Source organism: Pipistrellus hanaki, assembly GCF_964339955.1.
Source record: "Pipistrellus hanaki genome assembly, chromosome: 8".
Lineage (NCBI taxonomy): Eukaryota > Metazoa > Chordata > Mammalia > Chiroptera > Vespertilionidae > Pipistrellus > Pipistrellus hanaki.
Window position 1 is genome coordinate 28,572,141 of NC_140510.1, and position 19,103 is coordinate 28,591,243.

General features: G+C 36.0%; 1 protein-coding gene across 2 annotated transcripts in view; it reads left to right on the top strand.

Moving 5' to 3' along the window:
* The window catches only part of EPC2 (enhancer of polycomb homolog 2), a 107,143-nt gene that overhangs the window by 73,311 nt on the left and 14,729 nt on the right, over nucleotides 1–19,103 (top strand). Inside the window, exons 5-10 of one of the 2 annotated variants that reach the window (XM_084893036.1) lie at nucleotides 5,868–6,016; nucleotides 6,801–6,933; nucleotides 9,151–9,342; nucleotides 12,885–12,974; nucleotides 14,307–14,452; nucleotides 14,557–14,900. In XM_084893036.1, the coding sequence (XP_084749162.1) occupies nucleotides 5,868–6,016; nucleotides 6,801–6,933; nucleotides 9,151–9,342; nucleotides 12,885–12,974; nucleotides 14,307–14,452; nucleotides 14,557–14,900 (1,054 nt within the window). The remainder of the gene's footprint in view (nucleotides 1–5,867; nucleotides 6,017–6,800; nucleotides 6,934–9,150; nucleotides 9,343–12,884; nucleotides 12,975–14,306; nucleotides 14,453–14,556; nucleotides 14,901–19,103) is intronic. The other variant, XM_084893037.1, reaches the window with a different exon arrangement.

Genomic DNA, 19,103 nt, shown 5'->3' on the forward strand with positions numbered 1-19,103 from the left:
ATATTCTAATCCTTGCAAGTAAATAATGGCCTTTACTGTCTCTAGCTACGATACGATCGTGGGAAGTAGGGAAAGGTTCATTTTCAAGCCTGTTATGCCAACAGTCAGAGGTAATACAGTGGAATCTTTTTCTCCTTTTCTGAGTTGTCAGGTGTGTCGGATTTCAGATTGATAAAGGTGTCCCCATTTGGCAAGTTCATAAGCAGTATAAGCCAGATTTTTAAGTAAGAGGTCTCATGCTGTGGAATGACATGGTAGAGGGAAGCATTATTCAGATGAGTGTTCATTGCCTTCCTTTTCTCATAACTAACAGTAAGAACCACACATGGTAATACATTCTCTAACATTGTAAAATACTAAGAACATAAATGTAAAAACCATAAGGAAATATAATTGTAGGCAAAACATTTTCTGTGAATTTCTGTTTCTCCTAACATTGAAAGCTTGTCCTCCTCAGCTGTTAGTGTAACAGCTGGAAGTTTAACAGCTGCCAGGGATAGAACAGAACTTTAGGAGAAACTCGCCTACTGGTTAACAAGCAGAGTTACATAACTCTTTCTTGGATTTCCCTGGTGTAGATGGCATTCCCTAACTTGAGCTGAGTTTTCAATGGTGTTTTAGTTCTTAACTAAGGAAATCTAAGATATGTTATGAAGATTTAGTGCCTTAGAAAAGATTAGAGTGAGATAAATTTGTAAATATAATAAAATGTGTAAATATAGATTATTGGGCATGAGGAAGGAAAGGTTTGTCTGAGTCATTTGAACTGCTAGTGGTTTTTTAAAAGAAATGTAATTAGATATATTACAAAGCATAAACTTTTAGCCATGTCTTGAAGGAAAAGTGTAAGAAGTATTTATTGCATTTTAAACAATATTTAAATGTTTAAATGTGTTTTATTCTTAAATAGGTTAAGTTACTATTTTCTAATCAGTGTTGAGAATTGCTCGTTATGCTTTCTTGTGTTTATGTGTTTCTCCATTATGTAGTAACTAGTCCAGCTTTCTCCTGAATCTTAATTCCTACCCTTATTCTTACCAGTGGTGTGGTTTCTTTTCCAGTAGTCTTTTTATTCCTATGTTTTCAATTGTGGGGCAAAAGACTATTCCCCTTCATGCATGCTGTTGCTGGTAGAAATGTTTATGTTTCAAAATGAGAAAGTTGGGAAAGCAGTTAACAGTGAGTACTCACTATCCCTGCCCCAGGTGTTTAAGAGGTGGGCAAGCATTGGGATATGCAAAAATGAATACAGCTCGCAAAGATTCTTTGCTTTCTTCTCTATTGCCACAAAATCCAAAGACAAAAAGTAGGGGACTTCTGAAATACTTGCTTGGTAGTCTATAATTTAATTTTAATTCACCAAACTATTATTTAATCTTGGAATATTTAAGTACTTTAGGCCATTCTTAAATGAAATAGTCTTAAGGCACCAGCAAGTCTAAATGTACTGATTGGGAAGTCTTGAATCCCAATATACATTTAGTATGTTCAACCCCAGAGAAACAATTGTTAGCATGTGTGCCTTCTCTCCTGCCTCTCTGTGGGCCAGAAGAAGCAAGACAAACAGGAGAGGGAAGTCTCATGGTAGTGGTTGTCAGTGTGACTGCACGTAACAGTCACCTGTGAATTATCCTTGGTTATAAAAAGATCTACAGTTAATTCTAAAGTGAAGCAGTTTGAGAACCAGTTCCCCAGGGATTTGGCAGTAAGTCAGAACTGGAATAGGAAGAAAGGAATTGGCCTTTAGCAGAGACACGTTTGAGGAAGAGTAAAGGGAATGAGTGGGTTTGAATGTAGGGGGTAGGAGCATCTTAAAAGCATATAGAAAAGGTGTCAGTATAAACTCATGGATTTTAATATATCAGTACAGTTAGAAATATATATAGCTCTGTGCACATGTACATGCATATATATATTACATACATATTTCCTAACTCTATTATCTGAGAGGGTCTAGAAGCAATGACTCAGTAGCAGTGGGCATGCTTCGCATGTAGACTGTGACTTTAAATACTGTTTTTCATAAAAAGAAACCGGGCTTCTTAGAAAAACGAGTGATTCCAGGTCTGGGGCTGAGAAACCATAAAGATAAGCTTGTTACATTCTGCTATGCTGGAAAATAAAAATGTGATTAAAATATGTTGGAGCTATGTCAGAAAGAGGACTCCACTGAGCAGAACTAAGAAAGTTTGAGTGTCAGAATAAATAAGAATAATGGATAAACGATAGAATATAACTAACCCATGAGTCCATAATGATATCAATGGGTGGATGAATAGATGATTGATATACAGACCCATAGATAAGACAAAGGTACTCTTTTCCTTAAAAGAGAACTGCAACTTATAAATGTCAACGGAATCATTGAATTTGAAAATCACCATTTGGCAACTACCATAGTAAAAATGTTTCAAGCCAGAGTTAGAATCAGTGTATACAAAATTAGTAGGGGGAGATTTGATGAAAAACAAGATACAAAGTTCTACCGCATACTTTTTGATTTAAAAAGGAAAAGTAGTAATTTTACTAGAGAAACCTGGCAGGTGTCATCGTAATCAAGTGATCAAAGCTAACATCAGCACTAATAGAACAAATAGATATAATTTAACTTGAAATATGGTGAGAGAAGGATATAATATTATAGTGATAGTCCCACTAAAAATATATAACCTGAACTTAATTGTGGAAAAACATCAAAGAAACTCAAATTGAGGAATGTTCTGTAAAAATAAATGGCTGCTACTCTACAAAAATATCAAGGTCACGTCTGACCTGCGTGGCTCTGAGGTTGAGCATCAACCCATGAACCAGGAAGTCACGGTTTGATTTCTGGTCAGGGCATATGCCTGGGTTGTGAGCTCGATCCCCAGTAGAGGATGTACAGGAGGCAGCCGATCAGTGATTCTCTTATCATTGATATTTCTCTCCCTCTCCCTGAAATCAATAAAAACATATTTAAATACATGTATCTATAAAAAGGTCATGATCACTGTAGAAAATCAGATTAGAGAAACATGTCAACTAAATGTAGTTTTATCCTAAATTAGATCCTAGATAGAAAAAAATTATTACATTTCAATGAATTTTAATAATAAAAATTACTGTTGTCCCACTTAATGCCCTTTTTAACAATTATATAAATATATAAAAATATAACTATTATGTTGCTGTAAAGAACATTAGTAGGACAATTAGGTAAATATGAATTAAATCTAAATTAGATAATAGGAATACATCATCTTAATTTCTTGATTTTTATAATTACTATGATTATATAAGAATATTATTTTTAGAAAATACACTTTAAACTTGTTTAGGAATAAAGGGGTATTTATCCTCCTTTTTTCCCCAAAAAAATTCTTTAAAATACTACTGTTAATAAATGTATGTTTCTTAGTTCATTTGTAATAAAAATACCAAAGACTGGCTGTGTGGCTTAAACACAAACATATATTTCCCACAATTCTGGAGGCTCGGAAGTCCAAGGTCTAGGTACCAATAGATTCAGTGTCTGATGAGGGTTTGTTTCCTAGTTCATGGACGGTCATCTTGCTGTGTCCAGAAAGCCTTCTTGGGTTTTCTTTATAAGATCATTAATCCATTCCTAAGGACCACACTGATAATCTAATCACCACCACTTCCAAACACTAGAATTTCAACATAGGAATTCTCAGGGGGCACAAACATTCAGCCCATAACAATATGCATATATTTAAACATATAGCATATGTGCATGTATATGTATATATACAGGGTGAAGCAAAACTAGTTGTGAGTACATAAACAGTTTTCTTGTTTATTAATTATTACATTATATCCACACAAACAGCTGTAAGCCTAGTTTTGCCACACCCTATATACATAGAGAAAAAGATAAAGCAAATATGAAATATTAACATTTGGGGAATCTGGTTGAAGATGTATGAGAATTCTTTATGCTGTGTAATTTGTTTTATAAATCTGGGGAAAGAAAGAATTAGGAAAGGTAGTTATTTGGGCCTACAGAGAGCTGGAAGTAAATGAGTAAGGGCAGAAGCACATAGTTCAAAAGGAACCCTTAGTGAAGAAGGAGCAATCTTAAAAGCTTCTCGTGCTCTTTTGGATATTGTTCAGCTGGCTTGTAGCCTTGTATTATTATTTATGACTAGAGGTCTGGTGCATGAAATTCGTGCATGGGTGTGGTCCCTGGGCCTGGCTGGTGATTAAAGCGTGAGTATCTGGCATGGAAGGGCAGGTCCCAGTTGACCTCTGGGCCCTGGGCAGCACCTGGGCCCCCCCAGACCCTCACACACCCCCCTCTGCCTGATTAATTGAGCTCCTGCCCAGCTCCCTCAGCACCTGGGAGCCGGGCAGCAGCCCTGCCTCTGCTGTTTGCCATCTGTGGGGGTGACCAGCAGGGCAGTTGGGCCCCGCTTGCATCCATCTTGGCTTGGCACTGCCCACTCACCTGCTCCACCATCCCACCGCTGTCCCGCTCTCGTCATGGCCCATAGGGGCAGGCAGTGCTTCCACTGCCACCCACTGCCAGCACTTGTCATGTTCTGTACCACCCTCTGGTGGTCAGCGCACATAATAGCAAGCAGTCGAACTCCCAGTCAAGGGAACAATTTGCATATTAGGCTTTTATTATATAGGATTGTAATCTATTTGTCTCTCTTTCTTATAAGACTTAAAGCTTCCTGCGGAGAGGAGACATGCAGTATCCTGCACAGAGTGGACACTTTAATATTTGCTGTTGATAATGCTAATTATTTTTCAATTAGAGGGTATTTTTGCTGCCTAACCCCCCTTCCCTCCAAAAAAATGCTTAAAATCATGCATTAGATTTTGCCTTTTGTCATACACATACTACTGAACGGAAAAAAGATTTTCCTCTTGATGAGATAAAGGGATGAGTTATTAACATAGTATTTCTTAATGTTTGATATGCAGTACCTTAATGGGACTTAGTTTAGATTATGTTTTGTAGGTGTTGATCAATTTTAAGATACAAGAAACTATGTTTAAAAGAAATAAAAGAATAAAACTTTGAATCTTTCTCAAGTTTTATTTTCTCTTCTATAATCCTCCAGCATAAAATTTGGCTTTCTTCAGGTTCTTTTTAATAATCATATTGCATTATTAAGTCAAGGATGGAAACGGTAACTTTTGTATACAAGTAGATGCTGCTAATTATAGCTGAGCATTCTCTGGTTATTAAACACAACTGTTGCTCTAAGTTTGTTCAAATTGTTTCTACACTTCATAGTTAGTATTTAATACTCTGAAACTCATAGTTATTCCTAAATCTCTTTTCTGCTCTGCAGTGAGGTGCCATTACAATGAATCATGATAATCTCAATCTTTGAGATACATTATATCCCACTTTTGGTTTTATATCTGAGTTCCTGAAGTGAAGCTTTGCTTGTCATTGTGCATGTTTACATTGTAGTATATTGAATTTTCCAGTCCCCAATTGCAGAGCTGGATGGATGAAGAGAGACCCATTTTGGCTATTTTTAGGTAATCTTGATTTGACAGAACTGTTCTCTCTGTCATTGAAAAACACCTTGCTACAATTTAAATGGACTGCATTTTCTAATACATTAGCTTTTGTTTCAGGCAGATTTTAAAAATTTGGTTACACTGGAATTATCCCTTCTATGTCATTCTATTCAACAGCTGGTAACACTTTTTTTATGAATATTAATTGAGATATTTGCTTATACTTACATTTTCAGAGTTAGGTTTTTTTATGTGGTTGTTTAGATGACTTTTTAACTTTTAACATTTTTAAATTTTATAGAATGTAATTGTTGGATGAAACTAGAAATGTGGATAACTGGATTAATTGCTTATTCTTTTTAAATTGTCTTTATTTTCAATAGAATCGTAAGAATGATGAAGCCTCTTATGAAAAGATGTTGAAACTAAGACGAGAGTTTAGTAGAGCCATAACAATTTTGGAAATGATTAAGAGAAGAGAAAAAACAAAACGAGAATTATTGCACTTAACCTTAGAAGTTGTGGAAAAAAGGTAACACTGCTACAATTATATACTAGTGGCAATTTTAGTCAAATTATGGATAGTATATAACCAGATGAGAGAAAGAGAGATTGAGTTTGTTGTTGTTAAATTTAAAACAATTGAAATGGATATTCTAACAAAATCTACTTTTTTATTTATTTTTTTTAAAGAATTGTGGTTGCTACTTGTTTCTTTTGAAGCAGATTGTTATAATTTGGGGGTGTTTTTGGGTATAGTGTAGATCCTCAAAGTACACCTGATTTTTTGTTCTTGTTATTGCAGAATCATTGAATTGTATTTAGAAAAGAACCTAGAGATTATTTTGTCTAATTCTCTGTATTAAATTTTCTATTAAACAAAATTTCAGAGAAATGAATGTTTTATTTATTGTATTTTCTAAATAATAGAAATACTTTTTGTTTCAATGCATTTTGAAAATATATTCTCTAATTTATTAGTCATTTTCCTGTATAATTATACTGTCCCTAAATCTAACAAAATTTAATGTATTTCCTGGAGTTATCCTTTCCTATGCTTCAAAATATAAAATATACAAGAAATTTGTCTTCTGTATACCTAAGAAATTTTTTTGTTTTGGGTTGTCGTTTTGTTTGTTTGTTTGTTTTAGTTACTAAATCCCAATTATGAGCTTCTTTATTCATGCAAATTTTGTTTTAAGAATCTTGATTGTTTGCTCTGTTTGATTAGTTGTGTTCTAATTTATTGAGGTATCATTGGTTTTTCTTCATTTTTAAAATATGCAACTTTTTTTATATTTTGTTACCTTTTCAAGATATCATTTGGGAGACTATGGTGGTGAAATCCTTAACGAAGTGAAAATCAATAGATCAGAAAAAGAGTTATATGCCACTCCAGCAAATCTTCATAATGGAAATCATCACAAAGTCCAAGAATGTAAAACTAAGGTGAATATCCTCTGGAGAGAAGCATGTATGATAATATTGATTTCACAGTTATTGGTTTTTGCAGTTGTCCTAGTATAGTTTAGTTAAAGAGAGTAATTAACATGTGTTTAGTTCTTACTATTTGCCAACACTTTGCTGGGTATTTTATATACATGTGGCTTATTAATTCTTATAACAAGCATTTAAGATAGATTTTACTTCTGTGTGACTTCCAGATCAAATAGCTAATGAGTGGCAGATTCAAGATTTGAATCTAGATCTTATATCAAAGACGATATGCTTTCTACTGTGCAAGCTGCTTCTGTAGAGAATAAGGTTAAAGTTTAGTTATTACCTTTAGCTTTAGCAAATCCTGCATCGTACTCACTGGCAGGCGTCAAAATCTAAAATTAAAGCATTCTTTATTGAGACTATTGAAAGTTATTCTTGTTGTCATCATCATCGCCAAAACCAGCAATTATCAATTGCTATCTACACTACATAATTTGAAAATGTCCTCTGACTTCTAGACTACTATTTTTTCCTAGTAATTACACAGTGATTACTTTAGTTTCTTAGAATAAAGGATTATATTCATTCATTTTTCTCTTGGCACATTGATTAAAGTATTCAATTGTATTTATTCCGTATTCACTTGGTATATTGATTTAGTATTCAATAGATAATACAAAAATTAGTAAGACCTTTAATTTTAGGAGCATAGGTTTAAATAAGGAATTGGTATCAACTGAAGCATTAGACAATAGAGCTTTGCTGTGTAGCAAGATTTACAAGTGACTTAGGCTGTTTGTGGAAAATTCATCTTTTAAAAAACATACACAATCCTCATTTTTCATGGGTTCATTCTTAAAGGTCAAGGAAGAATATGGAGCAGGAAAACTCCTTTACTCAACTCATGTTGGTTCAAACACCAAAGTTCTTTCTTATTAATCACAGGCATCTAGCCCACTTACCTGATAACCCTTAAATCACATTTGCCTCTATAACCAGCCAAAATGTTATCAATGCAAAAAAAAAAAATGACATCTTCTAAGTTATTTTTTAAATCCACTTTACTAGTATATAGATAAATGCTTTTCCTAGGTATGTGATTGGCAGGCATAAAATCTGAAAATCTCAGCCCCAAATAACTGACAGAATTAGTCTTTATTATATATTGATTCTTACTTTATGTCATCTCTAAGAAAAAACATTCAGCCTATTTAAATTCTACTTTTAGATATGGTTGCATCCATAGTTGTTCTAACTATAACAAAGTTAACTGTACTTTGTCACATCCCCCACTTTAAAATATAGGCACTTGCTAAGAAGTTTGATTTTCTTTTAGTTGGTATAACTGTACCCAGTGTATGAAACAATTTATTATATCTCACTTAAATAATTTGGCATTTAAGCAACATTTTCATTGTGTGTACCATTTTGACTATAAAGTAGTTTTAACAAAAATCTGAGAGCTACATGGGGAAATGTATAACTTCCTAAATATTTTTACTGCTTGTACTTTGGTGCTCAGAGCAGTCATTTTCAAACTTTTTAAAGTGATAGGTCCCTTTTATTAAAAAGAGTGCCAGTATGTTAAAACAGAAACAGCTGCTCTGTTGAGGAGAGGTGGGGTCTGGAAACCCACCCTGTCGGCCTACCTTTTTCCCATATGGCCTCTGAAGTACCAACAGAACTCTGTGGAACTTGAGAACAGTTTGATTATTGTTCAGATGAGGCAGTAATTATACATTCTAAAAAGTGACTTTTTTTTTTCCTAGGTAATAAGCTATTTCCCCTAAAAAAAAAATAAATTAAAAAAAAATTGAGGTTTTTTTTTTAGTTGGAAATAAATAGAAATTAGTTAATAAATTCATAATCTAATTCAAGTTTTTAAAATAAAAATAATTTTCATCATTAGGACAATGATAAAACTAAAATGTAAATAATTTTTAAATGCTGGATTGCAATAGAGCAATTTTTTAAAATCACTAACATCTTAGTTTAAGTATTAATAACAATAAATAAGCAAATTTAAGTACTATAATTAATTTTTATCTTATAGACAGTAAGAAATTTTTAAATTTATGATTATATAATTTTTGCATAATAAAAGCAGTAAATAAAATCACCTCTGGGGTAAAAAAATGTATGTTTTTCAAAGAGCAGTATAGTTTTTCATGATTTCTAAAATGATTTTCATTTCTTCCTTTGGGGGGAAAATCGTCATGTTAACAGCACCCTCATCATTTGTCTTTGAAAGAAGAGGCTTCTGATGTGGTTCGTCAAAAGAAGAAGTACCCAAAGAAGCCTAAAGCAGAGGCTTTGATAACATCTCAGCAACCCACTCCTGAGACTTTGCCTGTGATCAATAAGAGTGACATTAAGCAATATGACTTTCACAGCTCAGATGAAGATGAATTTCCACAGGTGCTTGTTTTAAAACTATTTTAAAAACATTTCCTTCTAGTCTTTTATATTGCTATATTTTAAAACATAATTGACATCTTAGAGTTTTGATTCTTGCTCTCTTCACCTAATGGTATAGCATAAATATTTTCCACATTATTTTTATAGCCATTGAAATGGTTTTTATTTTTTGTTGTTTTCCATCAGTAGAATAGTATTTATTCTATTATGGAGAACTTGGGTGGTTTTCCACTTTCTCTTTTAAAAGAAATGAGCATCTCTATCTTTTCTCTCTATTTAAAATAGATTATTAGAAATGAAATTACTGAACCAAAGATTATTAACATTTTAAGACATTTAATACATAATTATAAATATTCACCAACAGTAATTCCCTTTTTTACCACCATTATAACTTACAGCTTTTAATGTTAATTTTGCTAATTTGTTTGGCAGTAACGATTTGATTATAAAGATATTTAGAAGAACTGATTCAAGTTTTAAACTTGTAAAGATAATTCTCTTGTTTATACTGCAACAGTTTATAGAAAAAATGTTTGCAATTAAAATCTTAATATTACTTTCATAAATGCTATTTTTAAAACAAGACTTTGCTCTTGCTGGTTTTGATCAATGGTTAGAGCACTGATCCTCAGACCAAAGAGTTGCAGGTTCAATTTCCAGTTAAGAGCACATACCTTGGTTGCAGGTTCCCCAGCCCCGGTAGCAACCAATAGATGTTTCTTGCCCCCCCTCTCTCCCCCACTTCCCTCCTTTTCATATTTCTCTTCTCTCTCCCTTCCATTCTCTAAAGCATTTTAATATTGTTTTATTGATTTCGTAGAGGAAGGAAGAGGGAGAGAAAGATTGAAACATTGATGAGAATCGTTGATCAGCTGCCTCTGAGCCTGCAACCCAGGCATATGTCCTTAATGGGAATTGAACCCAGGACCCTTCAGTTAGGCCGAGAGTCTATCAACTAAGGCAAACCAGACAGGGCCCCTTCCACTCTCTAGAAATCAATGGAAAAAATATCCTCAGATGAGGATTTTTAAAAATACCTTTATTTTATAAATAGTAAAGGTTCAATTTTTTAAAAATTGTTTAGCACCTGGTGTAGCAATATCCTCCTTTTCTTTTTCTTTTTTTTCTTTTTCTTTTTTTCCTTTTTCTTTCCTATATGGTATGGGCAACCTAAAGAGAATATAATAACAAACAAGCTTTTTCATATTTTAGCATTGTGACTTACTTACTTTAAAAGAAATTAAAAAAACAAAACAAATAAAATAAAATAAGAACACCATCACAGATATATTTGGAAGCAAGACTGTTTAAAAAACCCTTTATTGTAATTATTTAAGAATCTAGAGTTTATGTAAACTAGAGGCCCAGTGCACGAAATTCATGCACAGTTAGGGTCTCTAGGTCTGGCTGGCGATCAGGGACTATCCATCTTTGGGGCAACTGGCAGGGTGATGCTGCCACAGCTGGTCGCCTCCCCCTGCGGGGAGATCAGGGAGCGTCCACTGGCACCTGCCTACGCCAGCATGGCACCAGCCACTCACTGGGCCCGCTCCCTGCCACCTCTGCCAGTTGCCTCCCTCTGCAGGGCGACTGGTGGGGCAATCAGGGGGCTTCAGGCTGGACGCAGCTCCTGCATTGAGCGTCTGTCCCCTAGTGGTCAGTGTGCATCATAGTGACTGGTCATTCCATTGTTCGATCAATTTGCATATTAGTCTTTTATTATATAGGATATTTACTTTGGCTAGATTATATGTTTTACTCTTTTGTCACTGATTTAGTTTTTTATCCCAGATGATAAATTAGCATTATAAGTATTGTAAACAATGCACAAAGATGTGTTTAATTTAGAATACTCTTTTTAAAAAAATATATATATTTTGTTGATTTTGTACAGACAGGAAGGGAGGGAGAGAGAGAGTTAGAAACATCGATGAGAGAGAGTCATCGATCAGCTGCCTCTTGCACACCCCCTACTGGGGATATGCCCGCAACCAAGGTACATGCCCTTGACCGAAATCGAACCCGGGACCTTTCAGTCCCCAAGCCGACGCTCTATCCATTGAGCCAAACCGGTTTCGGCTAATTTAGAATACTCTTGAAAAGCACTTAGTGAAATAATATTACTTTTGTCAGAGGATCATCCAATTAGACTTATGCAGGGCTTTGAGTAGCCATGAAACATTAATTAAATGACCTTTTGAAAGACTGAGGGAAATAATGTCCTAACAAATAGTAGATTTTCAGATAGAAAGTGTAGGGAAGGGTTGTAGGTAGAGAAAATAGCATACTAGAGAGCACTGTTTGCAATTTGGCATTGCTAGAGCATAAAACACAGAAGAAAAGAAAGAGTGAACAAAATGGTGCCTGGAGTACTATCCAGATAGCAAATGGCCTCTATCCTATACTATTGGGAAATAATTAAAGAATTTTAAATCAGAATGTGAGAGATATAGATATATATTGGCCTATACTGATGGTACATATGAGAATTTGTTTTGCTATACAGTCCCTTTAAGAATGATACCATGTGATACTGTGACCTTATTGCTAGCATCGCTCTGTCCATCCTGATAATAGGGCACACTCAACATACTAGTCATACATTCCTCAAACATTAAGGTATCTTCACTTCTGTTCGAATTCTCATGTTTATTCACATAGTCCGCAGCTCCCGTAATCACATGAAAATTGTATTTTGAAACTTTTAGGTTTCTCTGTGTCCTTGTACAAGGTCTTTTGACAACCCTGTCATTTTTATAATGGTATCCCCATATTGCTAAAGTAAGTATTTACCTACAGTTGGACATCATTAAGCTATTTAAAATATTGCTCTTGCAAATCAGGATTTTATTGGTAAAAAATCAATAAAATAATCATATGCTTTTTCTTTGTCTAATAAACAAGGAAAAAAAGAAGACTTAAGAGAACAAATGTTTTAATCATACTTATCCACTGGTTCGCAGTAGAGCAGAACTGAAACTCCTGTCTCTTCTTGATCATGCTTCTGGTTTTCCTAAAGTGGCTCTCTCTTCCTATAGCTCAGACCAAATCCTAAAGTCCACTCCTTGGGAAGAAAGGGGATGCTTTATGCAAAGAATGTCTAAGACTGTGATACTTTCTATGTGCATTTTAGAAGAGGTAGATGATTGGCAAAGGAAACAAAGTGTAAAATTCACATTTGGGATTTCCTCTCAAGTTTCAGGTTTGGGGCTTGGTTCTGCAGGAGATGAATCTGCCCTAGCTTTCTATTTCTGTATCCTCCACAGGGCTGGTGGAGCTATATTGTAACCTCAAACAAATGCCTTGCTCCCCTGGATGTCCCTGCTTAGTGGTAATTACCACAGTTTGGAAATAAATGTGGAGAAAACATTTTCCTTCTCAAAAGAGGAAGAGAGGGATTTGTGAGGTTCAAAAATTTGCAAGTTAATATAGGAGTGATTTACTATTTATGACCAGATTCTAATTTTAGACCATTACAAAGGTTTATCTATTGACTTTTGATAACTCCTAAGTAGAATGCCTCAATCCTCGTTTTTCAGGTACCGTCCCCCGTATCAGAACCTGAAGAAGAAAATGATCCTGATGGTCCCTGTGCTTTCAGGAGGCGAGCAGGATGCCAGTATTATGCTGTAAGAACTTTATTTTTTGTCATGTTTTTGTGAACTGGAATTAGCAGGTAACTCTTGTCAAGGTGACTTAGTCTTGATCTAGAAATTGGAAATCCTTCAGCATTTTTTATTTAATACATCCTGTGCAAGTGCTCAAAGGTACTGAGTTCTTTCAAAAGATATCAGAATTCTTCACTTGAAAATTGATGACTCATATTTTAGAAATCTAGTTTCACTTTGGGCTTTCAGTGTAGCTATAGCTCAGCAGTTAATGAAAATTACTCAGTGTTATTGCTATAGTTAGGTAATCCCAGAATATCTAATTGAACCTTTGATGACTGCCAAGTATTTATTAGAATTTATTGTTAGACAAGCCATCTTGTACCTACATGTCCAGTAAGTATCAAACATAAAGAACCATTTTTAAATTTTATCTAATCATTATATTCATAACTATTTTACACACTTAGAAATTATTTTGTGCTATTAAGTCTAGTTTTGGTGTAGCATTATATCAAAGAACAGGCCTCGCTCCCAAATGTTTGGGTTTTCAGATAAAATATAACTATATAGTTATAAGGATGCCTTTCATATATGGCTTGTGGACATCGTTTGTCATATAGCCTTTTCAGGGTGTGTGTGTTGTTGTTGTTGTTTAAATATATTTTTATTGATTTTGGAAAGGAAGGGATAGGAAGAGAGAGATAGCAACATCAGTGATGAGAGAGAATCATTGATTGGCTGCCTCCTGCACTCCCCACACTGGGCATATGCCCTGACCAGGCATCGGTGACCTCATGGTTCCTGGATTGACACTCAACTGCTGAGCCACACCTGGCTGGGCAGGGTGTGTGTGTTTAATGTAGAAGAGGTAGGGAATTGTTTACTAATTATGCTAATGAGAGAAGGAAAATATTAAAGGGGCAGAAGTGCTAAAACACAGAAAAATAGAATAATAAAGGGGATGAGAAGATAAAGAAATGGACTAATATGTTCTTAAAAGTAAAGAGAAAGTGTCAACTTGACCTATGCATGCTTAAAAAGTGTAATTTTGGGTCCAAAAAAATTTCTTCTGGTTTATCTCAATAGATGCTTATTACTAACTTCACCATCTTTACTTTTTTACATAAATGTTAAAAGCCATCTTATTCTTTAAAGATTTATTTCTTTTTAAAATATACCTTAAATGTGTTTATATTTGTAAACTAAATTCAATTTGAATTTTTAAATTTCTGAATATCTAAATTTAATTGTTTTCCTAATGCTGTAATTACTTTATTTTTATCATGGTTTAGCTTTTTATCATTTCAGATTTACTCCATGAGTTTTCATTTGTTTTTCCTTCCTTTGTAGCCTCGTTTGGACCAAGTTAACCATTCATTTGAAAATTCAGAATTGGCAGATCTGGATAAGTTGAGATATAGGCATTGCCTTACAACACTCACAGTCCCAAGAAGATGTATAGGATTTGCAAGGAGGCGAATTGGCAGAGGTGGAAGGTAAACTATTTGTTTTGACATGGATTTTGTTTATAAGATATAAGAAAACTTATAGGAAAATGTTAAGTTCTTCCATATAATATTGGTTTTATATTGTTTTCCAGGGTCATAATGGACCGAATATCCACGGAATATGACCCAGTCCTGAAACAGATAGATCCTGAAATGCTGAATGGTTTTTCAAGCTCTTCCCAAACTATAGACTTTTCTTCTAATTTCTCTCGGACCAATGCTTCCAGTAAACATTGTGAAAATAGACTGTCCCTTTCTGAAATATTAAGCAATATCAGATCATGTCGACTACAGTGTTTCCAGCCAAGGCTACTAAATGTACAGGACAGTGATAGTGAAGAATGTACCTCAAGAAAACCAGGGCAGACTGTGAACAATAAAAGAGTTTCTGCAGCATCTGTAGCTTTATTGAACACCAGCAAGAATGGCATATCAGGTAAGCTGTCACTTTATTAAAGGTATATCCTGCTGGTTTTTTCCCCTTAAATTTCATTATATACTTCGTAAACTTACATGGTAAATTTTGAAGGTTATTTTCATAATCCCACTGAGAACTGCAATTTTATCTTAATCTACCACATTTCCTTCCATCCTAAGAAATTAAACCTAATTATTGTGGTTGACATTTTAACCAAAATATCCTGATACCTGTAAAACTATTGAGTTATCTGAGTGTGTGGGCCTGCAGTGGTGACTGTGGAAGCAGAATGCATAGGGATTCCTATGGGCAAAGTGATTGTAAGCTGCAACCATATCATCACTGCACAATGCTGTCCGCTTTGGTTAAAGAAAATGTTTACTTTTAAGTTTTAATTGTCCTTAAAAATAGCCATTGCTCCTCAAGAGTACCATTGAAAGCTTTTTTTGTGTGTGTAAAATGATATTTTAAGAGGCTTTCTATGAAGAGTTATTACTTTTATCTGGTAACTTAACTTTCTAATTGAGATTTGAAAGTTTTTTTATTTTAAGAAACATTGTGCTCTGAATAATTTAATATTTTTATGACATGTACATTGTAAATAATGTATAATATCTAGAGAATCAAAAGTGTAATTTTGATTTGTTTCCCTCTGTGGATAGCTTCTCTTTATGCAAGTATGTATAATTTATAAACATCCTTATAACAAATGCATTGCAAATGATTCATGATATCCAGAAACAATATAGGTGTGACTTGACTTATACTGGTGATATCCTTTTTTTCTCTTATAGATAAAGATTTCTAAATTAGTTCCTGGATGGTGTATTTTAGTATGCAAAATTATGTTAAACTTATTTAAAGTGATTTTTGAATCATTTTAGCTTGAAATTTGTTCTCAATAATGTTCGGTCTTTTAGTTAGTAAACTGCTTATTTTCAAACTGAAATAGAAATATTTATGTGTTTAAAAGTTGTAATGGGAAAATGAATTTGTTTGAATGATTAGAAGTTGGGATATCATTTCTCCAAATTAATTGGTTAATATTCTCCTGAATGAATTTAGGTAAGGAAAATGGCATCCTGTTACATAAACTTCATAAGTCTGTGATGTTTAATGAGCTTTTGAAGCTGAAATGGATAAATACCTAATGTGATTTTGAGGTGACAAGATTGTCAGAAATCTAAAGATAGTAGGAAGTTGATGAATATAGGTCAGATCTTTTTTTCAGCCAACTCCAAGACATTGTTCAAATTATTGAACTGAACAGGAATTCCTATCCCCAAAATTGTTCAAAATAATTTTTGCCAAAAAGGGAGTTTAAAAAGCCCGTCAATATAAGGATTTATAATTAGATTTGACCATAGAATGTGTTTCTACTTTACCAATGTATATACCAAATAAAAAAAAGATTTTAATTTATTTCTTCGCAGCTTGAACATACTTGCAGCTTTTCTTCTATACAGTCCAATCCACTTTTGATCTATCTGACTTGACTCTTTTCCAAAATATATTCACTTGTTGCATATTATTGTATCATCAATACTCTAAATGTATTAATCCAGAAAAAAACTTAATGTAACTTAAATAATTTCATAATCAGCTTTAGAATTTTATGATACTACCATACATTAGCACAAAAAGGCATTTAAGTGTTATCTACCCTAATGAAAGAGTAACATGCTAATTGACCGTACCTTCACGACACCCACCAGCCAGTCAGGAGTGAGTCTGGGTTAATTTGCATACACAGGTGCCGAGCAGCTAGGGGCAGGGCGGGACGCTTGCATTGTCGCCATAGCGACGACTCAGGCATTCCACACCACCCCAACTGCTCCGGTCCTCTGGGCAGATGGGAAGGCGGGAAGGCGACTCTGGGGCCAAAGAAAGAGGCGGTGCTGGCAGCCAGGGAGAGGAAGGCCCATTCTTGCACAAGTCTTTGTGCATCAGGCTTCTAGTAATAGCTAGAGGTCTGGTACACGAATTTTGTGCACGGGGAGGAGGGGCTTAAATGGACAGTCGGACATCCCTCTTATAATCCCGGACTGCTGGATCTCAAATGCTTGCCTGCATGTCTGATTGCCCCTAACTGCTTCTGCCTGATCACCCCCTAACCACTCTCCTGCCAGCCTGATCAACGCCTAACTGCTCCCCAGCTGGCCCAATTATCCCTAACTGCCCTCCCCTGCCAGCCTAGTTACCCCTAACTGTTCTCTCCTGCCAACCTGGTCACCCCTAACTGTCCTCCCCAACTGGCCCGGTGACTCCTTACTCCCCTCCCTTGCCAGCCTGGTCACCCCTACATGCCCTCCCCTGCTGACCTGATCACCACCAACTGCCCTCCCCTACAGGCCTAGTTGCCGCTAAATGTCCTCCCCTGCTGGACTGGTGCCCCCCAACTGCCCTCACCTGCAGGCCCAATCACCCCCAACTTCCCTCCCTTGCCAGCACTGGTCACCCCCATTTGTCCTCCCCAGCAGGCCTGAGTCCCCCTCCCCCCCCCAACTCCCCTTCCCTGTAGGTCCAATCACCCCCAACAGCTCTCCTCTGCTGACCCAGTCACCCCTAACTGCCCTCCCCTGACGGCCATCTTGTGGTGGCCATCTTGTATGTTGGAGTGATAGTCAATATGTATATTACCTCTTATTATATAGGACTAGAGGCCCGGTGCACAAAACACGTGCACGGGGGGAGGAGGGACGGGGTGCAAGGATGGTGTTCCTCAGCCCAGTCTGCACCCTCTCCAATCTGCTCGCCTGCCTGCCTTTCTGATTTCCCCTAACCACTTCTGCCTGCCAGCCTGATCACCCCCTAACCACTCCCATGCCAACCTGATTGCTGTCTAACTGCTCCCGTGCCAGCCTGTTTGCCCCCGCCGTCCCTTCTCCTGGCCTGGTCACACCTGCAGGGTTGACTACCCCCAACTGCCCTCTCTTTCAGACATGGTGCCTCCCAACTGCCCTCCCTTGCTTGCCTAATCACCCACAACTTCCCTCCCTTGCAGGCCTGGTCCCTCTCAATTACCCTCCCCTGCTGACCTTCTTGTGTCCACATTGGGGCAGGATCTTTGACCACATGGGGGCAGCCATCTTGTGTGTTGGAGTGATGGTCAATCTGCATATTACTCTTTTATTAGGATAGAGGCCTGGTGCACAAGTGGGGGCCAGCTGGTTTGCCCTAAAGGGTGTCCTGGATCAGAGTAGGGGTTCCCTTGGGGTGGGGGCGGCCTGGGCGAGGGGCCTGTGGTGGTTTGCAGGCCAGCCACGCGACCCAAGTGGAGGCCTTGGTATCTGGAATTTATTTACCTTCTACAATTGAAACTTTGTAGCCTGGAGTGAAGCCAAGCCTCCTGCTTGCTCCCTGACTGCCGCCATTTTCTGTTTGGATTTATTTACCTTCTATAATTGAGACTTTGTACCCTTGAGTGGAGTACTAGGCTGGCAAGGGCAGGGGGAAAGCTTGTCTTCTTCCATTGCCAGAGAAACCCAAGCCTCCCTCCTGCTCTCTGTGGCTGTAGCCATCTTGGTTAGTGTTAATTTGCATACTCGCTCTGGTTGATTGGTGGGCGTGGCTTGTGGGTGGTGTGATGGTCAATTTGCATATTACTCTTTTATTGGATAAGATAATAAACACTCCTCAGGGAATTTAAAGTTAACTGCCAGGCATCCAAAATGGAAACCATTCCCAAGCGCCGCATCATTTTGAATTTAATTTAAAAAATCAATTTGCAGTGAATATTATAAAAATAAATATATTACAATTTGGGTGTGCTTGAATATTTTCAACTGAAAGTTCTCATGAAAAATTATTTTTAAATTGTTCAGAGCTGCCACTTAGGGAAAAGTGTGTTGTTTTTTTAACAGACGAGTGTGATGTTTAGGGAAGGTCTATTGCTTGCATCTACAGACATTTATGGTGTTCAGTGTTAAATCACAAGAGTTAAAAAATTATAACATCATAGATAATAAGATTTTTATTTTTGCCTTTCTCCTACCATTGGAAAAAAAAGATCTGTGTAATATTTCCTGTCTTACCTTTTTTAGTATTCTCAACATAATACTATTTAAGCTACAGTAGAATCTGTTTTTTAATTGAACTCTTAAAATATATTTTTACTACTAAAGGATTTTATTTGAAGTTTTCCTTCTCTGCTAAGTGTGATCCTCTAGTCATAAAAGTCACAAGGCTTTTTGTTTGTTTTTAACAAATTTCTTTCATTCC